Source organism: Thunnus albacares, chromosome 1 (genome assembly GCF_914725855.1).
Source record: "Thunnus albacares chromosome 1, fThuAlb1.1, whole genome shotgun sequence".
Taxonomy (NCBI): Eukaryota; Metazoa; Chordata; class Actinopteri; order Scombriformes; family Scombridae; genus Thunnus; species Thunnus albacares.
Window position 1 is genome coordinate 39,562,258 of NC_058106.1, and position 20,659 is coordinate 39,582,916.

Genomic DNA, 20,659 nt, shown 5'->3' on the forward strand with positions numbered 1-20,659 from the left:
AATTGACTTATCCAATTAGTCAAGATGTTGTTCAAGGTATTGAAATCCATAAAATTTTCATATAATTCCTGATGACTGATTTTTTTATGTAATGTAATTTATTTTTCCATAAAAATTTGAGTAGTAGCTGGTCTATGTCTTTGATTGTTTTATTATCAGTATATAATGAGAGAGCAGCATAGGTAAGCCTAGAAATACCTTCTGCTTTGGTTATTAAAGTTCTACCTTTCAAAGACAGATCCCTTAGAAGCCACTGGTTACAGTATGTCACTGTTTCTTTGACAGGAATGTTTGATATTGGGTGAACAATAGTCTTTCACTGCTAATAATTCACATACATGAATACATGAATTATATCTAGAGCAGTGATTCCCAAACTTTTTAGACCACGGCACCCCTTCAAAGGATTTATTTTGTTATGGCATCCCGCGCCACCCAACCCCCAATATAACTTGCATAGCCTATATTTACAAAGAGCCTTCTTGGTTTCAACAATTGCATATTATATTAGCCTATTAGGCTATATTATAGCCTATTGAATACAATTAAATATATTAATATGTGAAATGTATTTCTATCCATTTCTTCAATTAAAATTGGCTCATATTCATGATGTAGCCTATAAGAAAAAACAAACAAACAAAATCCAAAAAGTTTGGAGTATTTTAATGGGACATGTGAGCTGCTGTTGAAGTGGAGAAAGAGATCAAGAATGGGTTGGTCTGACTCTGACAGGTCAGAGTTAAGAGAGCCACATAACACAAATATGAATTTGCATATCACATCTAGACCACACACTTTAAATTTCATGTAAATCAAAGGACGTTTGTAACAAAAGGGTTGCTTCCTGTTGCAAGTATGCAGTGCTACACAAGTGGGTCACTAATGCAGCAATACATTTAGTGGAGGTCACCTGACAGGCATATGCATTTTCATGAATATTGACATTGCATGATAGAGTTAAATATCACTTCATGTGTCCACTAAATCAGATGATGTTTGTCAATAAGGCTGACCTCCTGTTGTCAGTAGGTGGTGCTATGACTATGATTTAGTATTAACATGTAGATGTGTTCAGGCCTGGACTCCAATCAAGCATGAGAAATTTGGGGGAGATTGGACAAAGTTCAGTGGAGTTACAATAACTTCCTGTTTCATGACGAAACATGAAAATTGACTGGCACGCCACATCACAAGTGTTTCATGAAAACTAAAGATTTTCTCAAAACTTTTCATCACAAAGGTCTTAAGATGACACAGACCAAATTTGTTGTCGCTTGGGTTAAATCTCTAGGAGGAGTTAAAGTACAATGCCTGTAAATGGCATCATCAAGGTCTTAAAACTGAGCTGACCAAATTTTAGGTGGATCTAGTTAACCTGCTAAGAGTTGTTATTAAAAGTATGGGGCCTATAATTTCCTGTTGCCAGTAGGTGGCAATACGACTATTATTCAGTATTGGCCTATACATGTCCTCAGACCTGGGGTCCGTTTCACAAAGCGGGTTTAGTGAAAACTCAGAGTTTGTTAACCCTGAAATGAGGGAAACTCTGAGTTTTCCGTTTCAAAAAGGGAGGTAACTCAAACCAGAGAAAGAGGGATAACTCTAGCCTGTTTCACAGAGAGGGGTAATTTAAACTCTCGGTCAGTTACCGTAGTAACAGACTCTATGAACCCAGGTTTTTCTCAATGAACCTCGAGTTTCTCTCAGTCTCCGCCCTCTTTCAGAGCCACACACTCCATTTGATTTCCTCATTCATTCAGTCAGCAGGCGAGTTTTGGCGTAGCCTAGTTCTGCCGTCTATCATTTAAAAAAATCATTAAAAAAATCAGAGTCAGTATATTAGAAGTCCATTAGGCACAGTAGGTGGCGACTTTTTCACTAACATGGCATGTCCTTTTGATAACGATCCCGTGGATGAAGGTGCAGCATTACTGCGCAGAGAATTAAATATTCGTTGAGAGATGGTTATCAGACCGCCCATAGATGTTCTAGCATTTCCAGACAATTATCTTTTTGAGACCGTTTCACGTCACAGTCCATCATCTACATACACAACCTAATCCGTCCTTACATTTGCAACATTACCAATCGTAATCATGCTCTCACATCCCAGCAGATATTGTGTGTTGCGCTGTGTTTCTTTGCAAACGGAAGTTTTTTTGTACAGTGTCGGGGCCAGCCACTGGCCTTCCTATGTTCTGGCTTAGGGCCAGCTCCTCTGCCTCCGTTAGAGGTGGCGGTGCTGGACCACCACCCGTTTTACGGACATCTGCCTTCTTTCTGTTGGCTGAGTAGAAGTCTGTGTTAGTTTAAATAGGATTAATTATTTAACAGAACATGATGTAGATGAGAAGACATTTATGTGTGTGAAACCAGCATTATGTTGGGGATAAAACAACTGCACAGTCAAACAGCCACTTAATATTTACTTTACAATGTAAAACATGATCAAAATGAGGTACCCCCATGAGATTATGCCGAGGTCTCACCTGTTTGAACAATGTTTTTATATTTCATCCTAAACTGCTTCCAAGTGCGCTTCTCCCTCGCGGGATTGGACCTAAATGAAATAAATTAATAGGCGACCAATCAAGCAGTTTTCCTCTGTAATATTATTGTGATTGCAAAGGACCACATTTAAACTTACGCATTGACCCGAGCAGCGATGTTCTCCCACGCCGTCTCCCTCTCTTTTGCAGCTGCAGCGGTGTTGCACTTCTTTTTGAAAACATGTTCAAACTCGCCGTATTATCGCATTAAGATTTCTAGTTCTAGTGGGGCGAAAAACGCAGCCCTCCGCTTCCCCGTTGCCATGGTGACTCGTTGAATCGGGGCTCAATTGATGCTGGCTTTTTATAGTTGTGGTGCACGCGCTTAACTCCAGGTGAAACTACTCCGAGTTGAATAAACTGACTCAAATCAGCTGTTCTGGAACCGGAAACTCGGAGTTTCCTATCTCAGAGTAGATCAACTCAGAGTTCAGGATTAGACTCAGAGTTTGTTGAACCTGCTTTGTGAAACGGACCCCAGGAGTCTTATCAAACGTGAAATTTGGGGAAGATCTGATGATGTGGAGTCAAGTTACAATTGTTTCTTTTTTCATGTCATAATTTTTCTTTAAAAAAATGAGATGGATCTGGTCAACATGCTAGGCAGAGATCATAAAAGAAAAGTGCAGCACCCGTAACTTCCTGTTGCCAGTAGGTGGCACTATGACTATGACTCACTATTGACATGTATATGTGTTCAGGTCGGGACTCTTATTAAGCATGAGAAATTTGGGGAAGATTGGATGATGTACATTTGAGTTACAACAACTTCCTGTTTCATGGTGAAATATTGAAATTCGCTGCATCGCCACAGCAACGGTGTTCAATGAAAACTTGCAAGCTTAACAACTTTGCACCAACAAGGTCTTAACATGTCACCGACCAAATCTGAAGTTACTCTGGTTAATTCTGTAGGAGGAGTTTGTTAATGTACAACGTCTGTAAATGGCAAGAACTGAGAAAGAATTGCATGGTAAATTCAAAATGGCTGACTTTCTATTGAACCTATTGAAGGGTATGGCTCCAAGAGGCTTTTTGTAAGTCTGGACATGATACATGTGCCTACGAGATTTCGCTCATCTACGTCAAATTTAAAAGCAGGGTCTTGAAATTTTGTAGGGGGCAATAACGAACAACTCTGCCAAACCCAAGCTCAAGACCCATAAAACATTTAATTTTTCACCACTTCTAAGGCATGTGCAAAGTTTTTGAGTTTTTGAGCACCTTTAGCAATTCAAAAATGTGATTAATTTGAACAAAGAATGATTTCGTGCATTACAACGGGGCCTTAGCACCACTCAGTGCTCCTGTCCTACTAACTCACAATGAACTACTAACTTTTTGAGTTAACAAAGACCACAACAACTTGATTAGTTATCTAATCAACTGAAATAATCTTTCATCAGATGACATTTTGATGAACAGGAGAATGTTTCCCATCCACTGTCTTCTTACTGATTTCAAAGTAAAATCATCTCTTTTAAACTCTAATTTACTAATTGTTTGTTTGTATCAGGATGCAGCAGCAGAGAGCAGACTCTCCTGAACCCAGCTGTGTGTCCATGAAGAGTGACCGCTCTATGGGTCATCCTGTTAACTTTAAAGTTGGACAACCTGATGATGGAAGGTAAGAATTTAAAGTGAAGTTTGTTATGATCTGACTCTCCTGAGAAGAGGAAATAATGTGTTTCAACAGTGACATCACAGTGTCCACCTGTGCAACAGTCACATGTCAATGAGTTCAGTGTTATAAGACACCAACATGGTCACTATATCAACGTGTGTGTAACTTTGAAAACATCACATCCAATAATTAGAGCAGCAGCTAACTTGGATGTGTCTGTCTGGAGCTTCAAAGGTGGATCCTGGTCAGAAGGTCAGAATATTGATCTCAGGATTGATAAACTGAATGAACAGATTTATAATTGACGAAAAGGATTGTTACACACAAGAATGTTTTTCATTCATGGAAGAAGAGAAAAAATCCAAAATGGCTCATTAAAGACAAATCAAAAAAAGAAAGATAGAAAATGAGATACAGTGCACGTTATGTATACGGTTTTCCTTTTCATGTAAGTGTTTTCTGTGCCATAATTAATTGAAAAATCTTTGGTAAAGAGACAATGAAGGTTTCTCAGGCCACATTAAAATCAAACCAGAACATAGAAAACAAAGTGAAAAGGTGTTTTACATTTCAGTGTTTGTTGTCTTGTCTGTTCTTTCATGCAGCACAATCCATCTCATTAAAACTGCAAACAGTCTCACAAATGGAACTAAACATACAGTCAGTAGTTCTGTCCCTCAGCCCACAGGAAACAGTTTTATTGTGAAAGGCTGTCTGTCATGTTGACTTCACCTTATGCTTGTGTTGATAAGCCCCACCCATGACACTGCCTCCAAGCTGTGATTGGACAGCTGATTATTTTTCAGATTGACAGGAACATCTTCATCTCAAAAAGACTCAGCTCCCTCTCTCACAGAGCTTCTTATTCAGTGTTGGCAGGTGTTTGCTGCCCTCTGCAGGACAACACTGACATGTAACACACCTCCTCACTTTGTTTCTGTGCTCTGATTTATTGTTTTCTTTTTCACTTCATTTATTTCATCTTGTTCAATTTAACAGACAGTACGTTGATATAATTGCAGTATTGATCCACCTGATCCCTCATGTACCGGCTCCATCAGGCACAACTTATACCAGTTTAATTTCATACCTTTTTTTTCTCTTTTTTCTTCTTCCCCCCTCCTCTCTTCTAAACAAACAAAGAACACAAAACAAGAAGGGGAAAATTAAGAAAAAAGGATCTTTTCTTTTTTTTATTTCACAGATCAAAAGTGCAATATGATAAATGACCCGATTTGAATCAGAAAATGTTTCCAAAATTGTTATCAGGATAGATCAAATGGTGAAATGGACAGATTATTCTCATAATTTATTGGAAATGTTACTCTGCCAAAATTTAAAGAAGATACTAAACAATGGATGGATGAAGACATGACACAAAAAGAGGTACCTGATGCCATAACATCTCTGAAAACACATAAAGCATCAGGGCCAGTTTTAAAAAAGATGTATGGATCACCTTGTACCTCCTCTAACAGAGTCTGTACAGAGTAAAAGCTGCTTGATGCTGTGTTCATCCATCTGAAGGGTGAACTGGGATGTTTATAGTTCCATCTTTAGTTATTGAGGTTGGCACAGATTGTTACTGAGCCATAGAGCTCCTGTGGAACATCCTCATTTCCTTCTTCTGTTGACTCATGACCAAGTCACCTGACATCCTCTTTTCATCACTGGAGGAATTTGAACTCATGAGTCACTCTGTTCTGAAAGATTTCTATGTAATACTGGGATTTGAAGTGATGATTAATTGTTCAATTCTTTGGTTTTAACTACATGCTTTTGTAAATGTTTTATTCACAGGATACAGCAGCAGAGAGCAGACTCTCCTGAACTCAGCTGTGTGTCCATGAAGAGTGACAGGTCTATGGGTCATCCTTTAAACTTTAATATTGGACAATCTGTTGATCACAGGTAAGAATTTTACATCCAGTAATCAGAGCAGCATTTACAGCATTTAGTTAGTTTTGTCATCATGACAGGGCACCTTTTAATAAGCTGTGTGCAGATTTGAGTCACTCAATGTAGGAAAACTCACTCTCATATTTCACAATCAAATCAGTCAGTTTCTCTTTCCAGGCTGGGGATACCTCACAGTCATCCATTGACAACTTCTGAAGTTAATAAGCTGTGTGATTAATTGTTCAGTTCTTTGGTGTTAACTGCATACTTTTGTCACTGTTTTATTTGTATCAGGATGCAGCAGCAGAGAGCAGACTCTCCTGAACCCAGCTGTCTGTCCATGAAAAGTGACAGGTCTATGGGTCATCCTTTAAACTTTGATATTGGACAATCTGCTGATCACAGGTAAGAATTTTACATCCAGTAATCAGTAATTAGTAAATTAGTAAGCTGTGTGCAGATTTGAGCTATTAAATGTCCTTAAATGTGATGTTTTCTCCAGAGTTCAGCAGCAGAGCTCAGAGGTTCCCAGTGATGAACAGCAGTATCAAACACACATGGACTCCATATTTATGGTGTGTACATGTACAAACACGTCTTTTACTATTAACTTCATCAACCACAGATGAAATACTAAAGTACAATTCAGGTCCTAATGTAATGGGTCTGATTCTGTGTTGTGTTGTGTAAAAGGCAAAGACATATTTCCCAGAACTGTCTCTGAGCAATTTATTGTCCAACCAGCGGTATTAGTAACTGAAGTTGTGAAGAAACAAAACATTCACAGGGTTTCTCTTGCATAAATGCTCTCAGTGAAAAAGTCCTGACACGAAGAGTATGCACAATAGCATTACAAAAAGAAGAAATAAAATACAGATTATATACATAAATTAATCTAACATACTGTATTTGCTATCAGAAAAATAACAAAAAATAGCCATGCATAAACCCACATACCTGTAGTTGTGAAGAAACAAATCATTCCTATGGTTTCTCTTGCATAAATGCTCTCAGTGCCTGTGTAACATCATGAGTAAAGTCACTAAATGCCCCATGCTAGCAAACCCAGTCTCAACAGTACACTCTACATAGCTATAGCATGACAAGCTACACAGCATCACTGGGACACACAGGCCTCAACACTCTTCTCCTCTCACAAGCACATTTATGCAGAAAAAGAAAAAATTGACACTCTAAAACATAACAACATTAATACACTGACTTTACATGTGTTTTTATGTAACTTAACTTCACAGTTACAACAAAAACAGCGAAAGTGCAGAGAGCAGAGATTGAGGCTGTGTTGAATGGTCTTTTTTTGCTTAGGAAGGTTCCTAACTGAATGAAATGACCCGCAAGTATCTAAGTGGCAGCCATGATAAGAGCTGGTCAAATTCTCCAAATGCTAAGGAAATGTGCTTCAGTGCGTCCTTTCTAATCTCCTTTAGCATAGGGTACACTTGACCATCCTTTATGAAAGGAAAGGAGATAATTCCATCCCACAATTCCTTACAGCAGTAATATTTAAAGCGACCAAGTAATGCACCATTCATAAACTCAAACAAAATTATATGTACAGTAGTAGATTTGTAGGCATAACAAGTTATGCCTATCTTGCATATATTTAACACTTATTTTAATACAATAATTGGGATACAGGGGGGTGAGCCTGAGCAAGCATTCTCAATGTGACAATTTCATTTCAGTTTTGTTACTGGCAGCCTATATTCCTTTAATTCAATTTCGACCTTGGTAATGAATTAATATTTTTCAACGCAAGCGCATAATTACCGCAGGGGATGGGGATCACGCCCCCCCTAATGTATGAAACATGGAGTTTTGTCCCCCCCCAATATTTGTAAATTACATGACAGCAGATTCCCCCCAAGCTGAAATAAAGCTAGTTTCCCTCAATATTCAGTGTTAAACTGACTCCAAAATGCACTGGATGTGTGTCATTTACAGAAAACCTCCTGTGTCTCATTTGTGTTCATGTCCAGTAACAGTGAAAACAACAGCAGCTTGTGAATGCACTTGCCATAGTTTTGGGTCTGTTCTCTATTCTTCGTGAGCCATGCACAGATCTCTGATCTACACAGGTTCACTCACAGGGCTGATCATTCAGGGCTTCAATCCCAAATATTTATACAACTCAGAGTATTTTTGGTCCATAAAATCTGGTATTTTAATGTAAGAGAGCGGAACTTTAGCCTACTTGAAGCGTCAGAGTGAGGGGGAGAAATATATTGCGCAGCACATAATAAACGCACACAGGCCATGGATATATTAAGGAGGCAGGTAGCAAAGTTTTGTACACTGAAACTCCTGTCTGTGCTTGATAGGCTTATCTTTTCAATCAGGCAAACAACTAACTTATTGTGCAACAAAATGCTATTCCTTTAATCATTAGAAAGGGTGCATTCAGTATATTGAAATGCTTCCATGTCACTACAGAGACTGCAGTTAAACAGCAAAACTGAAAACTGTAATTTCTTGACAGGACAGAAGAAACTCTGCAGAGGAATGACTTTGGATTTTTAGCTATTTAAAATAAAAATGCCACAACAGCCGTGATGGAGCTAAGCATTCATCCCGAGAAGGGCTGCTTTATTACAAACTATTTCACTGTGTAAACCTGGACATTCACACCACATGTAAATCTACAAAAAAGTATTGTATTAGCCTACATTATTTATTCGGCTATGTGTGTTTGATTTTATATATACCCCATACCCACTGGGTCCCCCCCAAAGTCTGACTGAAAATTTCGCCCTTGTTTCACTGTGTTGTCCACATTTATATAGCCTATATGAAACAACACGGTAAGAAAGCACAGGGCGAAGTATCTAAGATGCGCTTTTTGTAGTCCATCTTCGGAACATTGTATTTTTACCACGGCAGACCCACTTCAATAACATCCCAGTGTAAGTGCAGTCTGATTCTCTTAGCACCACAACTGTCTTTTCCTAAGTCCGTCTTTCCTTGACCTCACAATGTTTTCCATCAAGGTCAAGGAAAAGTGGTTGGGAAAAGATGATAGGACATACTTTTCGACCACACCCAATGTGTACCTTCCTGGAAAAAGTCCCAACACAAAAAGGAAGTAAAGCCAATGGAAGTACGGCCAGTGCAGTTTGTAAAATAAGATGCTTGCTATACCTCTGGTGATAACGCTCAACATTTCTCCTTTATAGAAAGGTGTTTAACTTTAACATGAAACCCATTACACTTACAGAATTTCATAAGAACATACCAACGACACATCAACAACACTTAAGGAACAGAAAAAATGATAGTGGGAATGCTAACCTGTGGCCTTCAAAATAATAGTCTGTGCTTCAATCCATATAGAATTCTTCTAAAATGTACAATGCCCTGTTCATAATATAGCTAAAGGCCTTCAGACTGACAGATGAATCACATGTTGTTTTCTACCAGTTTAAATTAAATGTTCAGTTTATCTTTCTGTTCCAGCTGCTGGAGGAAAACATCATCACTTTTGTGAAGAATGAGCTGAAGAGGTTCCAGAGGGGTTTGAGTCCGGATTACCCAGGATGCTTAGAGAGTCAGAGTGAGGATGAGGAGGTGTTGGACGGTGAGGAGGAAGAGCAGAGCAGGAGCAGAAGAGAGGCTTTTCTGAAGATCACACTGCACTTCCTGAGGAGAATGAAGCAGGAGGAGCTGGCTGACCATCTGCAGAGCAGTAAGAGGATTTTAACAGATTTAACATGATGGAGAGGAAATTGAGGCAACATGGGAGAGGTTTACATGTCAAACTCTGAAGTAAATATGCTGCACACATCTGCATCAGATCAGAGGCTGTTTGTCCTCCACTGATGAGCTCAATAAAACTGACAGTGGAGGAAAAATGATACAGACACATGTTAAGATTTCTTGACTTTCTGTAGGATCCACTCACTGATTTCATTTGTTGTTTGTTCATTCAGAAACTGTTGCTGCAGAGTGTCGACGTAAACTCAAGTCTAACCTGCAGAAGAAGTTCCAGTGTGTGTTTGAGGGGATTGCTAAAGCAGGAAACCCAACCCTTCTGAATCAGATCTACACAGAGCTCTACATCACAGAGGGAGGGACTGAAGAGGTCAATGATGAACATGAGGTCAGACAGATTGAAACAGCGTCCAGGAAACCAGACAGACCAGAAACAACAATCAGACAAGAAGACATCTTTAAAGCCTCACCTGGAAGAGATGAACCAGTCAGAACAGTAATGACAAAGGGAGTGGCTGGCATTGGGAAAACAGTCTTAACACAGAAGTTCACTCTGGACTGGGCTGAAGACAAAGCCAACCAGGACATACAGTTCACATTTCCATTCACTTTCAGAGAGCTGAATGTGTTGAAAGAGAAAAAGTACAGCTTGGTGGAACTTGTTCATCACTTCTTTACTGAAACCAAAAAAGCAGGAATCTGTAGGTTTGAAGAGTTCCAGGTTGTGTTCATCTTTGACGGTCTGGATGAGTGTCGACTTCCTCTGGACTTCCACAACAATGAGATCCTGACTGATGTTACAGAGTCCACCTCAGTGGATGTGCTGCTGACAAACCTCATTAGGGGGAAACTGCTTCCCTCTGCTCGGCTCTGGATAACCACACGACCTGCAGCAGCCAGTCAGATCCCTCCTGAGTGCATCGGCATGGTGACAGAGGTCAGAGGGTTCAGTGACCCACAGAAGCAGGAGTACTTCAGGAAGAGATTCAGAGATGAGGAGCAGGCCAGCACCATCATCTCCCACATCAAGACATCACGAAGCCTCCACATCATGTGCCACATCCCTGTCTTCTGCTGGATCACTGCTACAGTTCTGGAGGACGTGTTGAAAAGTAGAGAGGGAGGACAGCTGCCCAAGACCCTGACTGAGATGTACATCCACTTCCTGGTGGTTCAGTCCAAACTGAAGAACGCCAAGTATGATGGAGGAGCTGAGACAGATCAACACTGGAATCCAGAGAGCAGGAAGATGATTGAGTCTCTGGGAAAACTGGCTTTTGAGCAGCTGCAGAAAGGCAACCTGATCTTCTATGAATCAGACCTGACAGCGTGTGGCATCGATATCAGAGCAGCCTCAGTGTACTCAGGAGTGTTCACACAGATCTTTAAAGAGGAGAGAGGGCTGTACCAAGACAAGGTGTTCTGCTTCATCCATCTTAGTGTTCAGGAGTTTCTGGCTGCTCTTCATGTCCATCTGTCATTCATCAAGTCTGGAGTCAATCTGCTAGCAGAAAAACAAACATCCTGGTGGTCTGAAGTGTTGAAATCAACATGTTTTTACCAGAGTGCTGTGGACGAGGCCTTAAAGAGCCCAAATGGACACCTAGACTTGTTCCTCCGCTTTCTCCTTGGTCTTTCACTGCAGACCAATCAGACTCTCCTAGAGGGCCTCCTGAAAGATACAAAAAACAGCTCACAGACCACTCAGGTCACTATTGAGTACATCAAGGAGAAGATCAGTGAGAATCTGTCAACAGAGAGAGGCATCAATCTGTTCCACTGTCTGAATGAACTGAATGATCATTCTCTAGTGGAGGAGATCCAACAGTACCTGAGTTCAGGACGTCTCTCCACAGACAAACTGTCTCCTGCTCAGTGGTCAGCTCTGGTCTTCATCTTACTGTCATCAGAAAAAGATCTGCACATGTTTGACCTGAAGAAATACTCTGCTTCAGAGGAGGCTCTTCTGAGGCTACTGCCAGTAGTCAAAGCCTCCAAAAAAGCTATGTATGTACACACAGAACTATCCAGATTAATGTAGTTTATTCAGAGGTAGAGCTACAATTTTAGCACAGAGGGTGGAGCATTCTCAAGGGTCCCTTCTGAGAACATCATTTAAAAATTTAAAACTGTAAAATAGCTGACATAGCCTATCCTATCCATAAACACAAATTGTAACTTATAAAGCCAAGCAAGCCTATGTCTAAGAAAACATACAGTGAAGCCATTTTGTCAGACATATGTGTTCTGAAGAACAAAAAAAGAAAACAGGTTGCCATGTGTGTTCAAATGTTTCATATTCAGTGTTTCCTATTCAAACTTAAAATAGACACAATGGTCTACATCAATACAAGGCCTATTCAAATACAAAGTAGACAGTCTACAACACCAACAGCAGTGACACAGACAGGGGCCTAGATGTGGTAAGCATGAAGTCAAACAACAGATTAATCCAATATTCTGACTGATTTCTTTAAAAAAAAAAAAGTAAGTTATTAAAGACTAATTATGGATGTTTCTCTCACCAGTTGTTGTCCCTGCTCAGCCTGCTGTAGTTTAGAGTAGTCATTTGTGTGTTCCATCATCCTCCATAAAAGAAAATAATCTGAACAGATTAACAAACTGTACATATTATGGTCCTTTTTTAAAACTTCATCTTCCTCTCCTTCATGGTGGAAAACCTGCCAACCACTTTGTCTTTGCTGTGTGCTAAGCGGGATGTAAACACTGACAAAGTGAGGTTGGATAGTCCTGCCTTATCTGTGCATGAACACAAATAGCTCTTAATGGGCCTCAGATGGCTGAAACCTCATCTTACAAGTTTCATTCACCACATACACAAAAGACATGAATATCTTATATTTTGGATAAGCTTTTCAGCAAAGTTAGTGATAAACTTTGAATTGCTGCTTCTGCAGTCTTCACCTCCACTTCCACTTGTTGCTATTGCAACCCACATTGTGGTTGGGGGGCGGATTACATCCGTAGTGATAAGAACTACCATGGAGAATGAAATTAAGATAGTTAACCTCTACTACTCCTGCTGCACTGCCAAGTTGGGTCATGTACCATGTCCCCAGCAAGGCTACTACTGAGTGTGGGAGCTGGGGCAGCTGCCCTCTCTGCCCCCACAGTTGCTCTGCTTATGACATTATTCTTTGCTCAAGGAAGAAAACTAATGTTTGCAATTGTTTTCTTTTGGCCGGCTCATTCTTCTTCAGGCTGAGCGGCTGTAACCTCTCAGAGAGAAGCTGTGCAGCTCTGTCCTCAGTTTTCAGCTCCCAGTCCTCTAGTCTGAGAGAGCTGGACTTGAGTAACAACAACCTGCAGAATTCAGGAGTGAAGTTGTTGTCTGCCGGACTGGAGAGTCCAAACTGCAGACTGGAAACTCTCAGGTTAGTATTCAAATTATGACCCTATTATCTCATATTTACTTCATATATTCATTTTGTGTTATTCTTACTTTTATAATTAAAAAAAAAAAACAAAACAAAAATGCTCCCTCTGTATATTTAATGGTGTAACTTATAGTATAAGTTTATTTGTATAACACATTCCATACAGTAGTTGTAACTCCAGGTGCCATAAACATAAGAAAAACTTTAAGAATAAGAGACATACTCAGAATAGAGAAATACTCAGAATACATAAAAAAAAATTAAAAATGATCATTTTTAAATATTAAAAAAATATATTATTTAGTTTTTTGAATAATTAAAAAAATATTTTTAAAAAATGAGACAAGTGAACAAAGTGCAATAAGCATACATAGGTAGATGTTGGGGAGGTAGTTAATTGAAGGCCAGTCTGTATATTTTACTTGGCTTTTAGAAGCGCTCTCTGAGGTTGTTGCTTTAATTTCTGCTGGTAAATTGTTGCATAAGTTGGTGCATAAGCAGAAAAGGCTGCATCTCCAGTGTTTTTATGGGTGTGGTTCTGTGAGAGCGACAGTGGGGTATCAGAGAACCTCAGTGTTGAAACATGTGATTTTAGTAGCATCACAGTAAAAACAGGGGCTTAACCAATGCTTTGTAAACCATTAAAAGAATTCTGAATCTGGGAGCCAGTGTAGAGTAGCTAAAATCACTCTAATATGCTCACTGTTCCTGGTTCTGGTTAAGAGCCTGTTGGTTGAGTTCTGAATGTGAGTTGTTTACTGATATTTTGGATAGTCCATTAAAAATTGCATTGCAGTAGTCAAGTCGACTAACGATCAAGGCGTGAATTAGTTTTTCTGCATCTTTTTTGTTAAGAATGACTGGGCTCGATAGAATTTATGTGGGAGATAAAATTCAATTCAGAGTCTACAATCAGACCCAGACTAGTAATTTGTAACACTCAAGAACACACAACAGTTAAGTACTTCAGAATTTGTACCCCAGCTCTTTTAGAATCACTGTCCTTTATTGCTTGATTGTTTTTACCTCACTTGTAAATCACTTTGGATAAAAGTGTCTGTCAAATGACAAAATGTGAATGTCAAATGGACTGATTGAAATTCTTCTTCAGGCTGAGGGGCTGTAAGCTCTCAGCGAGAAGCTGTGAAGCTCTGTCCTCAGTTCTCAGCTCCCAGTCCTCCAGTCTGAGAGAGCTTGATCTAAGTAACAACAACTTGCAGGATTCAGGAGTGAAGCTGCTGTCTGCTGGACTGGAGAGCCCACACTGCAGACTGGAAAGTCTCAGGTTAGCATTCAGCTGTTTGTAAAAGTTTACCCACCAAGCTTTTTCTTTCTTTATATATTGGATCTGTGACTCGTCTTATTAAAATTCTTCTGCAGGCTGGGTCTCTGTAACCTCTCAGCTAGAAACTGTGCAGCTCTGTCCTCAGTTCTCAGCTCCCAGTCCTCTAGTCTGAGAAAGCTGGATCTGAGTAATAACAGCCTGCAGGATTCAGGAGTGAAGCTGCTGTCTGCTGGACTGAAGAGTCCACACTGCAGACTGGAAACTATCAGGTTAGGATTCAGGTGTCTGTTAAACTTTACCCACCAAGGTTTTACTTTCTTAATATATTGGATCTGTGGATTAACTTATTGAAATTCTTCTTCAGACTGAGTGACTGTAACCTCTCAGAAAGAAGCTGTGCAGCTCTACCCTCAGTTCTCAGCTCCCAGTCCTCTAGTCTGAGAGAGCTGGAATTGAGTAACAACAGCCTGCAGGATTCAGGAGTGAAGCTGCTGTCTGCTGGGCTGGAGAGTTCACACTGCAGACTGGAAACTCTCAGGTCATTTTATTACTATGTATATATTTATTTATTAGTTCATTTGTCAGGGACGATGCAAAAACATTGTAACAGTTTAAATTAACATGATACAGGTGTATTGTATACAGGATTTCTAGCCAAGATTATTTTGCAACCCCTGCTCCTGGTTAGGCTTTTCTACTGAAGAATAGTCATAGCATATCAATACCAGAAGTACATTAGTTAAGTTGAGCTCATAATAAATAGTGACATTCTCAGTAACAACAATATTTACATCATATAATCATTTACATGTGTTGCGTATGTGTGCATGTGTATGTTCCCTAATTCATGGCAATATAAATGTATGTGCATATTGTTTATAGGTGTGTGTCCATGTGCATGCATGCATGTAGTCTTTGAGTATGTATGTATGTTTGTTTGTCTATGTGTGTCTGTTCCTCCATCTTTATTTGTATTTATCTTATTTTATTACTTTATTTAACAGGGACAGTGCATATTAATAACATGTAGCCAGAGTTAGCCAGAAAGGCTAATTTTTGTCTGTTGTCCCTGGGCAGGCAAAAAGTTGGAAGCACTAATATTACAAATAAAAGCATTGAAAATACAATCAGCAATAAAAATATGCCAATACAAACAAGTCTGCACTGCAAGGAGACAAGAAAGACAGCTCTTGAGACACATAAAATCAACAATAGCATGAAAACAACCAACAAATAAGATGACATTCAACAAATAGCACAACAGCACATTCAACAAATAGCACGACAACACAATGTCAGGACTGGTGAAGTGTGAATGTTACATACAAAGCCTAAAACAAAATAAACAAGAGCATCTCTTACGTTAAGCATAATAATGACAAGTAAGACAACAAACAACACAAAAAACATCTCGCTATGCTAGTGCTCACAAGTTTGATTTCTAATGAACCAGGCTCTTAACGTTGTGGTAGATGAATGGTAGTTGGAACAGTTTCTTATGTGTTGCGGTAAGTTGTTCCAATCCTACGATGCTCTGACAGAAAAAGCAGATTGGCCAAAACTACTTTGTCTTCTTGGAATAAGACAGTCTCTTCTAGTTTTTGCTCTAGTTGAAAACAAGACACAGTCTACTGTATTTAACCATGTTTTCCCAGCTTAATAAGTTGTGCTTTTTCAAAATATTGCAATGATAGTATTTTTGTGGCTTCATGTCTAGAGTTTTTATTGTTTGTTTGTACAGAGATTCTATTGGCTTTAGTGTGGTTTTATTGACGTGTCCCCAACTTGTCAGACAGTAGGTGATGTGTGGGAAAATCATTGTTCATGAACATTTTAGCTGCATTAGTGGTCATGCAGCTCTTTGTGAATTTGAAATTGGCTAGATTGAATCTAACATTCCTTGCAACTCTTTTTACATGTGATGTGAAAGACAGATTAGAGTCAACAGTGATACCAAGGTATTTAAACTCAGACACAATCTGTAGTTTTTTTCCAGTGACTAGGATATCTGGATCCGGTGTTGAGGTTGATCTTTTTGTGAGGAACATGCTGAATGTTTTTGTAATATTGAGCTGAAGGCAGGATTGAACTAGCCACGTGGTAACTTGTACCATAACAGCACTCAGTTTCGATAACTGTATCATCTGTATACATCTGGACATTAACGTCAGAGCAAACTGTTGGTATATCATCTATGTACAGGCTAAACAAGAGTGAGCCTAAAATGGACACCGGTAGAAGACTTCATAAAACCTGTATACTCTTACACATTGGGTTCTGTCTGCTAGATATGATTTCATAAAGTTGAGCGCATTATGGGAGAAATTGAACCTGGAGTGTTTCGCTATAAGGACGTTATGGTCAACGGTATCAAAGGCTCTCTTTTAGATCCAGAAATATAGCTCCAACAACACCACCTTCGTCTATCATTGATTTAATGTTTTCTACAAAATAACAGTTGGCTGTATCAGTGGAGTGTTTTGCTCTAAAGCCAAACTGCATAGGATGTAGAGAGAAGGGGCTGTTGTTGAGATGGAAAATGAGCTATTCAGATACCCATTTCTCAGCAATCTAAGAGATGACACGCAATATACTGATTGGTCTATAATTACAGACAGCTTTATGATCACCAGCTTTAAAGATAGGTGTCACTATAGCTCTCCATACAGTTGGAAATAGCCCCTGGGAAATTGATAAATTAATTACCTGGCAGATAGGAGGTGCTAATGGCTCTTTAACAGTTTTGAGCATTGAAGTGTCCATACCATATACATCTTTGGCTTGAGTCATCTTAAGTGAATCGATGATCTTAAGCACTTTGATTTCTGAAATTTCTTTAATATCAAAAATCTTTTCACTGACATTTTCTGGAACAGGGGCAATAAAATAGTTGTTGAAGGTCTCAGCTAATCTGTCCATCTAGGTCCAGTTCTAAGTCCTTTGCTGACTTGTGGTCTTTCCCTGTAAATTTTTTAATCTGTCTCCAGATCAGTTTTGCATTGCCTCTTGCTTCACCAATAATGTTTATGAAGAAGTTAGCCTTGGCCTTTCTCAATTCCTTAATTACCTTGTTTCTTAACATGGTAAATTTATGTTTATCACGTTCTAGTTTAGATTTGAGAGCCCATTTTAATGCAAGGTCTCATTGTTTCATTTATCTCCATACATCTGAGTTCAACCAGTGCAAGCTACTTTTCTGTCTTTTTTTGGTCTTGACTTCACTAGTAAATTAATTTATTGTATTCTTAATTGTAGTTAATAATACATTGCTATCTGCCTCTGCATCTACCCTAGACAATAGTTTATTCAAGTCTGTTTTCTTTAGTGTAGTTTCAAAATTTTCCAGTTCACTTCTTGGAATTCTAAACTGTTCAGGTTGTTTGGGAGTAGAAAAATTAAATTGTTTCTTAGTCAAGTTCCTTGCCATAAGTGTCAAATTGTGATCAGGCAGACCAGTTACCATATTAAAAGTCTTAATTATTCTTTGAGGTTTATTACTGAAAATCAAGTCAATCTGAGTTTTTGAAGAATTAGTTATTCTAGTTGGACCTTTAACTAGCTGGGTTAAGTCTAGACTAGATGAGATCTGCTTTAAATTTTTCTTACTTGTTTTATCATCCCAGTTGAGTATCTGTACAGTTGTTCATAAAACATATAATTGGCAGAAGGAGGGCAATATATTACAAAAAGGAGCATTTGAGATGACAAGATTACATTTAGTCCAATACATTCCAAATTGTTACAAGATGACCACTGTATTCACTCACATTGGAAAGTATCACTTGTATATATCATCACTCCACCGCCTTTTCCCTCAGTCCTATCTCTCCTAAAGATATTATAGCCAGGTACAGTCAATGCAGCAGATGGAGAGTTTGCATACAGTCAGGTCTCTGATAAGCATAAAAAGTCAAGATTTCAGTCTCTGATCATGATGATGATGTTGTATTTGACCAGTTTTTGAGAGGACACTACGTAATTTTAAATTTTAAATTACCTCCTAATGGACCATTTGGCTTGCCTTTTGGATCCCAGATAACCCTGCCACGGTTAACTGTTGTGCATGTGTACTTTGCATGATCAATAATCAGTGATCACAGGTTTGGTTTTGTTTTAGCCAGTGTTTCACCTTTTCATTAAACATTTTCAGATCAGTTTGTGTTTTTATTTCTTTTCGTAGGGCAGTCCAAAAATGTATCCCTTTTATTGAAAAAGATGACTAACTGAAAGTAGTTTTGCACTGTGCCACCCTGCAGTTGCAATTTGCTGATGTCCTGATGATCCATTATTTTCAGTGCTTGATTGTATAGTGGTGTAAAAGGTCTGACAGTTGACTGTGAAGCCTGGTTCCATACAGTAACACAGTAGAATAAATGTGAAAATATCATGGCATGCAACAGTTGAGCTGCCTTAAGGGGTATGTAATGTCTTATCATTCAAAAACAGTTGAGATTCGTCTTTACTGTTTTGCATAGCTTTTTAACATGTTTATCAAATTTGAGTTGGAAGTCCAAAATCACACCTAAGAATTTAAAATCTCTGGCTTCCTTTATTTCTTCTTGATCTATTTTAGTTGTAAACTTAACTTTTGCTTTCCTTCTCATAGAAAGACACATCGACAGTGTTTTTAAGATGTATAGTATATAAAGTAATATTTTGGCTTCCCTCTAGTCTACAGGAAAAGAGTTTGATGCTAAAAAGATTTTGTGTACTGTTTGAGCTGAAGTGTTGTAATGTCAGGTACACAGTAAGTCAAACTTCTTTTACACCAACATCAGTCAGGATATGTTTCTGTCATTTAATCTTTGATGAAGACTCAATCTGCTTAAAGTCATGAAAATCTAGTATAATGGAAAGAATAACAGAAAATACACAACACAGAATTACTGTCATGTCCTCTACATACAGGTAAACATACAAAGCAGATCTTCTGCTCAGGAATTGAATGATTTTCTACAAATTAAATGCTTAAACACTGAATGAAATGAATATGATGGAAGATGCTAAGTTGGCTAATTAAATTGTTGTAATCACAGTTATCATTGGAATGAAAAATGTGAACTAACATAAAACATCAGTAAATTTTTATGAAACCTTCTTACTATCTTAAGATATGCTGTCGAACAATATTTAACTTTAAATGCATTTCTTCTGTCAAAGTAAAAACAGAATGTCATTGGACATTCTGTGCCCCCTTCTGTATGTTGGTGCATAACACCAACATACAGACAACAACAACATTCTGTATGTTGGTGCATAACACCAACATACAGAAGGGGGCGCCCAGTGTGACACACACAACAAACATAAAGGCCTGAAGGACACAATACTGTTTATTGAGTTGAGTTGAATTTTTTTAAAGCTCATTAAAGCAACTGTTATGTGTGTTCAGTCTGTCAGAATGCCTGATCACAGAGGAAGGCTGTGCTTCTCTGGCCTCAGCTTTGAGCTCCAACCCCTCCCATCTGAGAGAACTGGACCTGAGCTACAATCATCCAGGAGACTTAGGGGAGAAGCTGCTATCTGCTGGACTGGAAGATCCACACTGGAGACTGGACACTCTCAGGTATGGACAGACAGGTGGACACTCTCAGGTATGGACAGATGAACAGACACTCTGACTAACTGAGGAAATCTGGTTCATATTTAATGGTGGATGAGTGAAGGTGTATGAAATTGATTGTGACTTTGCTTCTTCCTCCAGGGTGGACCATGGTGGACTGCAGAGACTGAAACCTGGTGTGAGGAAGTGTGAGTGTGTTTTTAGTTTGATTCATTAGAATTTTGAGAAAAACTAGATGAAATATGTAAAAGAAGTGAAAAAAGTTCAAAATGATGGAAAATCTGTTTTTTCATAAATGGGCATGGCTTAAACTGACATTTATCTTGAACCAATGACTACATTTGCAGACACACTAATATTTCACTATTATTCAAAATATGACGACATTTGAAAAGACCCAATTTGATATGGGTCATGTAAACAGCATATTCAGTGTGGATAGGCCTTATTCTGAATGTAGCATTTTCTGATTAAGATGTGGGATATGCTGATATTATTCAGGTTTTAGGAGCTTACTTTGGACATGTATACAGCACATTTGGAATATACGTCTCTCAATTGGGGTTTTTACAGTCATCTCTGCTTCGCTGTTGCGTCCATCAGCAGGTC

The 20,659-nt window shown here is 38.8% G+C and overlaps 2 protein-coding genes across 2 annotated transcripts in view; one reads left to right on the top strand and one right to left on the bottom strand.

Moving 5' to 3' along the window:
* The window catches only part of LOC122986896 (NLR family CARD domain-containing protein 3-like), a 1,497,050-nt gene that overhangs the window by 891,853 nt on the left and 584,538 nt on the right, over window positions 1-20,659 (bottom strand). The window lies entirely within an intron of this gene.
* LOC122986850 (NACHT, LRR and PYD domains-containing protein 12-like) overlaps window positions 1-20,659 on the top strand; it is a 30,080-nt gene that overhangs the window by 1,324 nt on the left and 8,097 nt on the right. The window contains exons 3-11 of the mRNA XM_044358298.1: window positions 6,578-6,650; window positions 9,550-9,778; window positions 10,023-11,811; window positions 13,026-13,199; window positions 14,314-14,487; window positions 14,583-14,756; window positions 14,852-15,025; window positions 19,880-20,053; window positions 20,192-20,238. Coding sequence (XP_044214233.1) covers window positions 6,578-6,650; window positions 9,550-9,778; window positions 10,023-11,811; window positions 13,026-13,199; window positions 14,314-14,487; window positions 14,583-14,756; window positions 14,852-15,025; window positions 19,880-20,053; window positions 20,192-20,238 — 3,008 coding nt within the window. The remainder of the gene's footprint in view (window positions 1-6,577; window positions 6,651-9,549; window positions 9,779-10,022; window positions 11,812-13,025; window positions 13,200-14,313; window positions 14,488-14,582; window positions 14,757-14,851; window positions 15,026-19,879; window positions 20,054-20,191; window positions 20,239-20,659) is intronic.